Here is an 11,109-nt window from a genome sequence, read left to right on the forward strand (position 1 = left end):
TTTCCCTACCTCATCTGTTCTGTTTTCTTGATTTGTTCACATTTGTCAGCTACAGGCATTGTATTGTCCTTTTCCTTAGAATATGAATCCCATGAAAGCAGGGTTCTGTCTGCTTTGTTCACCCATGTAACCTCAGTGCCTTGTGCAGAACCAGGCCCATAGTGGGAATCAATAAGTATTAGTGGAATATTTTGAATAAATTAATGATTAAGACATTTACAAAGTGGCATTTTCAAAGTAAAATCCCTACCCACTTGTTTAATGACTCTAACTGCAGAGGATACAGGGTAGAAAATGAGGTGTGCTCAATGGCAGGCCTAGAAGAAAGATGTTTGGGGGCTAACATATGGAGACAGTTTTTGCTAATAAATATGGCTGGCTTATTTCCATATACTTAGATATGGGGAAAAAAGGACAAGAGGAACTTTTGCTTACCCCTATGATGAGAGATGGCATTTTTATAGTATACTGTATTCTCGACAAATGCATTTAATATCCATTACAATAAAAAACAAACTCCAAACACAAATAAGTGATCACCTAAATCTACAGATTAGATTCTGAAATATGTTCCTCCTTCTACTTCCTCCCTTGCTCCATACTTATTCTCAAGTTAATAAATTCTCACTTATACAAGATGATTTTCTGAACCTTTTCAGACCTGACCCTGTGGTGGGTCTTTTTAACTGCCCCTGGATATTACAGCACAGCAGCCGTTCCCACTAGGACACACACATATGACCAGCGGTCAGAAGTCTGGCAAAGTCAAAAATTTCTCTTCATCTCCAGTACAGCTGTCTTAGGAAAGAACATGTTCTAAGACATTACAGGTGAATATTGTACAAAATATGACTTTCTGCTATCTTCTGTAAAAATCTAAATTTCAATCATATCACCCTAGTAGACTTTAAAAAGACAGACCTCAAAGGTAGCATTTTATTTCATATTCTCTTGTAACTCTGGAAGGAAACTTAAGCATGAATAATTGGAGATCTGCACACTAATATAAAGATGAAAGAATGGGACTCAATTTAACATGGGTGCTAAAAAAAAAGTGGAATTATTTCCCTCTGCTACCTTGAAAAGGATATGGCTTTGAAATCTATGAAGCAAGAAGGGGCAAATGTCATGCCAAATGGGCAACATATCAGTGAACCCTCCTGTGAAGAATTTTTAATAAACCCTACATTTTGAGTATCTACTTATTTCTTTGTGAATATGGTTTTTTACAGGCACTCTTTTGTATATAGCAGCTCCATCCTTATTGCCTACAACAGGGTTTTCCATCTGTTTTTATAATATATATATGTATGTGTGTGTGTGTGTATACATATACCATTAAAACAGTTTGAACACACACCCACTCGACACATATTTATGTATTTCTAAACTATATGCATGTGCTATTGCACTGTTACATATTTTATATACCTTCCTACAACCAAAAAAAAAAAAAACTTAAAAGAATGTGACAGAATAAATATACATTGAAGTTCTATATTTCCTTTCTGCCCTCCAGTGGCTCAGCTTGTGAACTCCCTGGGGAATGCTTAGCCCACGTTGGAGACCACTAAGCTTTGCTGTCTCTCATAGAGAGGAACCACTTTTTATTAAAACTCTTTTGATTTTATGATCCATTGTGCACTAGAGTTTTTGAATAATACAGATCTACATACCATATTATAGCCCATGAGGCTGTGAGGTGCCACCTAGATGAAGGCATTTGTTCCTCTAGCTGTACATAATATTGTTGGCTCTGACTCAGAGCTGAGTTAACACACCCTACCTCCACTCCCACTAGCCCTCATCCAATCACTGGTCAGTGTGGGACAATGAAGACCCACCTCCTTGTTTCAACTCAGGACAACCTGAAAGAGGCCTCCCAGCTCCTGAGGTCCTACTGGGTTCAGGCGAGGCTTCTGTTAAAGCTACAACACAATTCAGTTGCTCCCTCTGTGCTGTGCCCCTCCCTCCAGCCCCTTACTGGCTGCAGGGCACTCTGCCGAGAACCTCCTGCACACACATCTCTGTTTCACAGTCTCTCTCCCGGGGAACTCCAACAAAAACATATATACATTGGCATATACCTAGGAATCTAGTTTGTTTATGTGTCAAGTTCCTAATGGATTGTTTATTGGCCCGCTGGAAATTTAAGAATTAAAAAACATCCTAGGGGCTTCCCTGGTGGGGCAGTGTTTGAGAGTCTGCCTGCCGATGCAGGGGACATGGGTTCGTGCCCCGGTCCGGGAAGGTCCCACGTGCTGCGGAGCGGCTGGGCCCGTGAGTGGCACCACTTTTCTCTTATACTTTTCCTAATGGAACTTATTTTTGATTCTGCTCTCCAGGGTGACAGCTCTGTTCTCCCAATGTACCAGCCGTAGAAAGAGCAAAGTAGCCATTATTGCCTCCTGGAAAGGAGAAATCTATGGTATTGGACACAAGCCCCCGTATCTTGCTTTGCTCAATCTGTAGAGACTCCCATAATAATGGAATCCTCAGAACTGGCCCCATATAAACTTAAGTTTTGCAGAACAATTATGAGAAGCATACCAACGACTCTGGAATAATATCAATAAAAACTCAGTACTATGTTTAGATATAGATTCTGACACAGAACACTAGAAGTCAGTATCAACTATCCATACAAAGTTTTGCTTAGAAAAAATTAAAATATATGCACATATAAACTGTTATAAAAAAACTAATAACTTAAAAACTAGACCTTCTTAGCCCAAACCCCAACAGATGCAGAATGGAAGGTGATTTTTACAACATGTAATATAATATTTGGCTTTCATTAATCAAATAGTTTGATGAAATATTCCTTTGACAGATACCTTCATGCTTTACTTGCCATGTATTAAAAACAGCAGTAAATACTCACTTAATTAAATAATATTATTAAAGATAAAACAAGTATTTCATAAACAACCATTAGGTAACATGTAAAAGGTGATACAGGAAATAAACACAAGAAATGCATGTGATTCATTTATGACTTAACTTCTGTTGAAAATGCAGCAAAAACCTTCACAGCAAGGCTCAGAAAGTTGCCTGGAAGGTGACTTTGGCATCTTCTATGCTCTTCTATATGTTTTCTTTGATGGTGACAGTAGTTCCCATGTCTAAAGCTTATTCGTTAGGGATGAAGCTCATCCTGAGATTCTCATTATTTATTGAAACCCTGAAGCCATGCTTCCTTTTACAGATAGATATTGTCCAGCCATTAAAATACTGCTGCACATTGACTGTATATGAAAATCACTCAACCAAATATTTCCAAAACTCTAGATACAAATAATTTATTCCAGTACTCAGTTTCAGGTAGGATTATCAGATAGGATTAACAGGTTGATGACATATAATGGAAAGTCATCATTTACTAGTTATTACTGAGTATAGCAATTAAATAGAGCATTGGCACTTACCTGAATTACATGCTTCAGTTTATCAATAATCTGATTTATCACAGGATCGGTTCCTTTGACTTTGACTTCGGGATTTCCAGATTGGGCTTTGATTCCATTTCCAACCACAGGCTGAGTATAGCTAACAAAGTGAAAAGTGAAAGGTACATGACTTAATAACCTGGTCACAGTATTATCTGCCACAACCTTTTGAACAGATTCGAGTTCAGAATCTTACTCCTTCAAGAGTGTAAAATAATATATTTTTTCTTGGACCAGAACCTGGCACAGCTGCAATGTTTTTTCCTGGTAAAACACTCAGCATGCAAATACAGACTGTTCTATTGTTATCCTCTCAAAAGACCCACCCAAAAATTGTATTTTTAATACTACTTACTAATATACTAAAAAAAGTTAATATACATCTCACTTTGTTACCAATCTTTGCTGAATTACACACGTCTGAATCCATATCATCTGGGTCAATTCACTTCATTTTACACAGTACTTAGATGAAGCACAGTAATATATTTTTACATATTGGACTACAAAAGAAATATACATACACATATACACATATATATGTCACATAATGTCGACTTAGTACTCAAACAAATATTTAGATTCATCAGTCACAAAGATGTATTAAGCGCCCCCTCCTATATTCCAGTCCTATACTACATGACTGGGGTTATAAGACTCAATTCTTGTCCTCACAGTGCTCATTATATACCTGGGAATATAATGTATCAATTAACTTGTTCATTCATGCATTCATTCATTACATTATATTTAAAAGTTCTTACTAGATTCCAGCAATATAACTACCTTTATTTTCCTGACAGTGTGGTGTAGCATAATGCCTAGTGAACAGTTAAAGCACAGCACTAGGAATGAAGGAGACGTTCAGTATGTGGTAGGGATAGCAAGAAGGAAGAGTATATGCCAAGTGAGAGGGAGGGATAACACAAGTAGTAAACATTCAACATATGGAGAAGTTTATTTGGACCAAGATACTTGGGGAAAAACTAAAGGAAGAGTTATAGCTTGAGGCAGCCCTTGAAATATTAAGGTAAGGCTAGGTCTTGGATGTAGTTAATGTGCTCTCCAGGGCAAAAGATGACATCCCAGCAGGGGAAATCGCAAAGGCCCGTGAGTAACACACACAGGGAAGCATAACTAGGCTTTTATTTACAAAATGAGAGAACAAATGGGGGAAAGTAAGAGATGGGGGACATGCCCTAGAGGTTCCATCCCCTCTATGTTTAAGACTTTCCTCTGAGTAAAATGTTGCTTACATTAAAGTATCATGATAAAGTGGCCTCACAGACTTTTCAGGAAGCATTTTCACATAATTTGTAATGTAATATCCCTTCTCTGTATTTGAGCAGAGTATCACAATTATGCACATGAACCTTCTGAATTTTCTACAGCAGTGGAAACTCTTTGAAAAGATAAAAAGAGGTTCCACTGTTGAGAATATGGCCAAACAAAAGGAGTTTCAAGTAATATCCAGTTATTCCCAATATTACACATACCCAATGATCAATTTTCAAAAGTAGATCAAACAATTGCTAATTATGTCCTTCCAATGATAGTAAATGGTGGAACTCTTTGATATGGATAATACCAATTGGATGTGATAAGAATAATGATATTAATAACTTTTTATTTTTAAAACAACCTTGAACTCGTTTCTTTATGCAGAAATAGAGGGTTTTAGAGTTAGGTATTCCAGTGTGTTAGTAACTTAGCAATATATACCAATAACAAATAGTAAAAGGAAAACAATTATGCATATACTATTAATGTGTACTAATATTCTTTAGTTAAGAAGAATGAAGTAAATTATAAATATTAGGCTTCTCTTAACTTCTCTGTAGCACTGTTATATTTTTCTTCCAAATATTTCAAGTAGATTACACATGTGGCTCCCTTATTAGTGTGATTATTAATAATAATGATGAATAATGTGAATAAATAAATTGATAAATGATGACTATGATTCAGGCATTGTTTTAATTACTTTCTTTGGAGTTTGTCAGTTCATCTCAGTGACAATCATTTGTTGTAGCCATGAGAACATGCCTCATAGGCTTCAAAATATTGGAAGTGTCATTGACCAGGGCACCTGCTGCTTAGCTCTGCAAGCTATTTCTTTGTCTCCTCCAACCAATGACTGAGTGCAGCAGAGATACGAAAACAGACCCATCACTGGAAGACATGGCTTTCCCCTAATGGCCAATTTTGGCTCAGGATTCCCTGCAGCCCCTGCTAAACCTGCCTTAGATGGCACCTCATGCCGAATGCTTCCACTCCACCTTGCTTCCCTCTCTCCTTCACTCCGGGTCACGGTTGCTTCATGGCCAACAGCTCTTCCAGCCTTACCCAGATTCCTCCCCATTTTCACTCATAGGCATTTCACTTAATAAAACTCCTCTTGTGTTTAGTCCTTCTTTGGCATTTGCTTCTTGGAGGACCCAGAACATTACACCATATAATATTTATACGATAATTATTCCCTATCTGTAGATTGGGGATCTGAGATTTGAATAGGTTAAGTAACTTTCCCAAGGCAACACTGTTGGTTAAATATACAGCAAGGATAGGAACACAGGGAATGTGAGCTCTAGATACAATCATTCAATAATTATGAATGAAAACTCCTGAAACCAACTAACATAAAGATACAATTAGCTTGGTGCAAAGTGTTTGTTTTTTTAATTGTTTTGTTTTGACTTGATTTGTTTTTTACTGTAACTATAGCATTTCAAAGTCTTCACTGCTTCTAATTAAAAGGGATATACCATTTTCTTCAAAAAACCTCTTCAACTGGAACAGTTGTAGATTACTAGATAAAGAGTGAAATAACAGTTGCTGGCAGGGTGAGACTAAATAGACTGCAAGTTTGCCTTAAGATTTTCCTTTGTTTCACCTGAAATACAGACATAATGCCAACAACGGAAACTGAGACTCCTCTCTTAACTTTAAATAAACACTTACTTGGTTCACATCTTGATTTATTTATAGACCATGAAACTTTCTTTTAACATTCAAGAATACTGTTCCACATTAATCCAAAGAATTGCTTATTTTTTGTTCTTAATTATTACAGTTAATAACTAGTTAAATTTATCAGCATTACAATTGATCAATAATCTCCTTCCCAGCTAGTCTATTATCGAATAGTTCAGGATCACTATTCCTCTGTATCGTTTAAGTAAGAAAAAAATATTGCAAAGCAGGGCATTTAAGATACTTTAAGTGAAATATACTTTAATAAAATTATTCTTTTCTGTTTTTGTAAGGTTAAGAAGAACCACAGTGCAATAGTGATATACACACACCAGAATGATTTAAATGAAAAAAGATGATACCAAGCATTGGCACGGATGTAGGGCAGTTAGAACCCTCTCTCCTTGTGGATGGGAGTTTAAACTGATATAAACCACTATCTGACATGTATCCGGGTATATACTAAACAATGTTTACCAAAAGAAAGGTATAGAATTTTCGGAGACGTACTATGCAAAATAGCACCCAACTGGACAAAACCCAAATATCCCTAAACATTAGCATGGGCAAATAAATGGTAGAATATTTACATAATGTCATACTATATAGCAATAAGAATGAATGAATTACAACTATATTCCAAATCTTATAAGCGAAATATTAAATGAAAGAAGCAACATATGGAACATGTGCTATGATTCCATTCATTAAAAGTTAAAAACTAATCAATGATGTTCCAAATCACCGTAAGTACTACTCTAGGAGATAGTGTGCAGAAGCTTGAAGAGGGTTTCTGGGGTTCTAGTAATGTTTCTTGATTTGGATCCTGGTTCCACAAGAGTGCTCATTTTATATTAAAAAAAAAAAAAGAATTGAACTGCATAGTTAAAATTTGGATACCTCACTGTATACATGTATTTTCAACCTAAACGAAACATTTACGTTGAAAACTTCTTGTGCTCTTTTTCTTAATATGCATACAACAGACAAATTTGCATTGAACAATGTATAAATAAAAGATCAACATAGGTATTTTTAACACGGGCTAAATGGTTTTGTCATCATAGAATTAGTAATTTAGGCTCCTAGTCTGACACAAAAACTCCCTGCAGACTTCAATTTGCATGCAAAAAATACAGTTACTAAATCAAATAAAAGTTTTTCCAACAGACTTCTTATATGAGTTTTTCTCATTATGAAATTTTAATAAATCATTAATCACTCTTTTTCCTCCTAAATGTACAAGTAATGGATAAAACATTTCAAGGAACCCTACAGAGGCTTCTTGACTTGAAAAACTGCTCACATTTCAATGAGAAGGAGGGAACAAAACACACACAAAAAAGAGGCAAATTTTTTGTTAGAGAAGTAATAGACCCACCATCTGTGCCTGTTTCTTTTAAGCAGGTCTGGGAATGGATGACAGCAGTTTAATAGGAATACTCATTCCACAAGTATGACTTGCTTCTCATTAACATGGCAAAAAGGCAAGTACGGATATATTTACATTCTATAAAAATGTTTTAAAATGATGATTAACAAGATTCCAGTTCTCTTTGTGTTCAACAGATGAAATATTAAGAAGAAGTGCTAATACATCTACACACGGTATGTCATTAGGAAGTCATTTCTCCTCACATTACCAACATTTCTTATTTGAAACACACCATGCTCTCTTGGCTGATATTAATTTCATTTTCTTGGGAATGCAATAGAATTTGTTTCAGATTCACATCAAAAGTATGGTATTTTGATGTGCACTTATACAATTTCAGGTGGAAAAATATATAAAATCTGACCCTGGAATTTGTTATGAGTCATTAAAGTGATCCGTCTTAGAAGTTTTTGATAGCTTCACTGGGACAAGATATAAGAATATGATCATTGATCAGAGATGAGGAAAACACCTTATCAGGGGCTTTTTCTTTCTACTATTATTGCCATCTCTGTTAGAGATTCAAGATTGAGAATGGGGACCATGTTGGTGGTGGTGGTAATAGTAGCAGCAGTAGTAGATGTTTTGTTTATATCCTTTTTTCTGACTTGGTTAGGTGATTGTATATTAAAATTCCTTCAATTTCCAGAGTTCTGAGTCTCCTAGTTTTAGGAGGTGTCTTTGACTCTGGTAAATGCATTGCTGTCTCTGATTTAAAGGTCTGGGAAGCACAGAGTAGGTATTCATCAGTGAACCCCTTCCTCCAGAACAAATTTTTCTTTCAAATCATCTCTGGGCCCCCCTTCTTGGTTTTGGTAGCAAATGTGAAGTAAGTACTAGTGATCTGTTTTTTTGTAACTTTTTCTCAAATACCTGGGTGACACTGGATGCCACTGCTGAATGCTGTTTTGTGCACATGCAGCTTCTATACAGCCCTTCTCCTTGACAGTGAAGGTCTTAATCTTCGAACTCTCAGAACAGATAGGAGTCATATGATTGATTTCATGTGCCAGGTTTAAGAGAATAACCTTTCATGATAGGTAAGAAGACTACAGGGGATTTAGAGAATGCAGATATCTGTAGAATCAATTCAAAAAGATTCAACCTTCTGTGATTCCACTATCTCACTTCAACTGTTGAGCCACAAACTATTTTTAAGTTAATTTCTACCATTTATTTGACTTTATAATTATAGATAATAATGTCTAAGTTTGAAATATATGTTTCTGACCTTAAATAATGAAGTCAAAATAAATAGAATTGATAGAGACCTTATTATGGCCTTTATTATCATTTATGGATAACTAAGTACCTACTGAGGATATCACAGTTTGTGATATCTTATGGAAAACACTCATAAACATTATTCTAATAAGGTAATGTCATGCTTTGTATAGCAATCAACAAGGAATTTTTAGCAGATCACTACATTATAACGTTATATAAATTTCATCTCACCAACCTTTTGTTAGAGACATTACAAAATCCTAAAAGTCCCTAGAATCTTACACAGTTTTTTGTATTGTTTTGCAAATGTAATTGGCACCAACATTAGTTAAACTTCAGACATGAAACTAACAACATTAGTTAAACTTCAGACATGAAACTAACAACATTAGTTAAACTTCAGACATGAAACTAACAACTAACTACTAACTGCATCAAACAACTAACTACTAACTGCATCAAAATATACTTTAAAATTAGTTGCGAGATACAATAATTCTCAGATTATCAACATACCATGCAAATGAACCACCCAGGTATTTCCTACCAATACATAACACAATAAAATCAGAGAGAAAGAAACTTTGAATTTCAGAGCATACTAGTTTCCTGGGGCCACAATAACAAACTACCACAAAGTAGCTGTTTCCACAATCCTACACAGCAAATAGGAACACAGATGAGCAATTTACAAATAAACACCAATGAGACGGGGAAGGGCAGTCATAATGGTAAGATATATTTTAACTGATGGACAGTTAATTAAATATTTTTAAATATATTTATTAATCCTACCTTTAACAGAATCTTTTTCTTCCTTTACTTTTGGAAATTTGTAGCTTGTTTTTTTTTTCATAAAGGACACTGACAAATACAGTTTTCAAAGTTTAAATCCACCATCAATACTCCACTAATTGGACAGTTTTGATATGTGGTTGGTCCACGTATTTTTGGATTGGGGGTGGGAATCTGTCAAGGAAGCCCACAAGCTCAGTATTATGTTGCTTTTATTGTAAATACTTCTGTCTGCTCTTATTTTAGGCATGACCAAATAAATTGGTTAGAATATTAATGAAAGTCAGACATAATAATATAAGAAGAACTACATGGAAAAAATGCTTATATATAACATATACATAATATATAACATAATAATATATAATGTATATACATATAAACATTTATATATACATAAAATAAACATTTATACACACAATAATATATATGCATATATTTATATGTACTTGTACACACATACACACACATACCCTACTGTTCCCATATTCACTTTCTTTACATTCATTTTCAATAGCAAAAAAGTGGACTTCCTGGGCCCATAAAAGAGATTTGAAATTTTAAAAGATTTGTAATCATTTTTCTTAAGGAAAGTAAGCCTGTAGTAATTAATTAGTATATAGAAAACAATTAGAAGTTGAGCATAACACATCCGTTTGAATACCCAGTTTCAACCCTGTCTCCAATCCCAACTTAAAGTTCTGTCCATTTTGTGGTCTGTTGAATCTCAAAAAATAAAAATTGATAGGTTTCAAATCACAGTCATTATGGAGAGGAAGCTGCAGGAGGTGGGGAAATAGCTCAGCTTTCTGTCCATCCTCATCTTAACTACACCACAGCCAAATTTCTACTATCAGACAGTCCTGAAAAAACAATCCACTTGTGTAATGGACTCTAATTTGTGTTCACTTGCATATATGAGAAAATTGCTTCTCCAGCTATTTCTTGGCAAACCCAGTTATGCGGTGCAAAAAAACAGCTGGACCTAGTTCCACAGACAGAACTCTATGTGCCTAGGGACTTTCAGATTCCTACGGTTGTGATTCCTCTCTGGACACACTTGGCTGACTCAGTATGTGAAAAAGATGCATACACAGAAGGTGGGAGGTTTCTGATGGCTGGCAGAGTCCAAACAGAATGGGTGTTTCTGGGGCTTCCCTGGTGGCGCAGTGGTTGAGAGCCCGCCTGCCAATGCAGGGGATACGGGTTCGTGCCCCGGCCCGGGAAGAT

General features: G+C 35.6%; 1 protein-coding gene across 1 annotated transcript in view; it reads right to left on the bottom strand.

The window, feature by feature from the left end:
• The window catches only part of GPC5 (glypican 5), a gene marked incomplete at its 3' end in the record, with an annotated part of 683,933 nt that overhangs the window by 210,849 nt on the left and 461,975 nt on the right, over positions 1-11,109 (bottom strand). The window contains exon 6 of the mRNA XM_007466019.1: positions 3,429-3,549. Coding sequence (XP_007466081.1) covers positions 3,429-3,549 — 121 coding nt within the window. The remainder of the gene's footprint in view (positions 1-3,428; positions 3,550-11,109) is intronic.

This window comes from Lipotes vexillifer, unplaced genomic scaffold (genome assembly GCF_000442215.2).
Source record: "Lipotes vexillifer unplaced genomic scaffold, Lipotes_vexillifer_v1.1 scaffold256, whole genome shotgun sequence".
Classification (NCBI taxonomy): domain Eukaryota; kingdom Metazoa; phylum Chordata; class Mammalia; order Artiodactyla; family Lipotidae; genus Lipotes; species Lipotes vexillifer.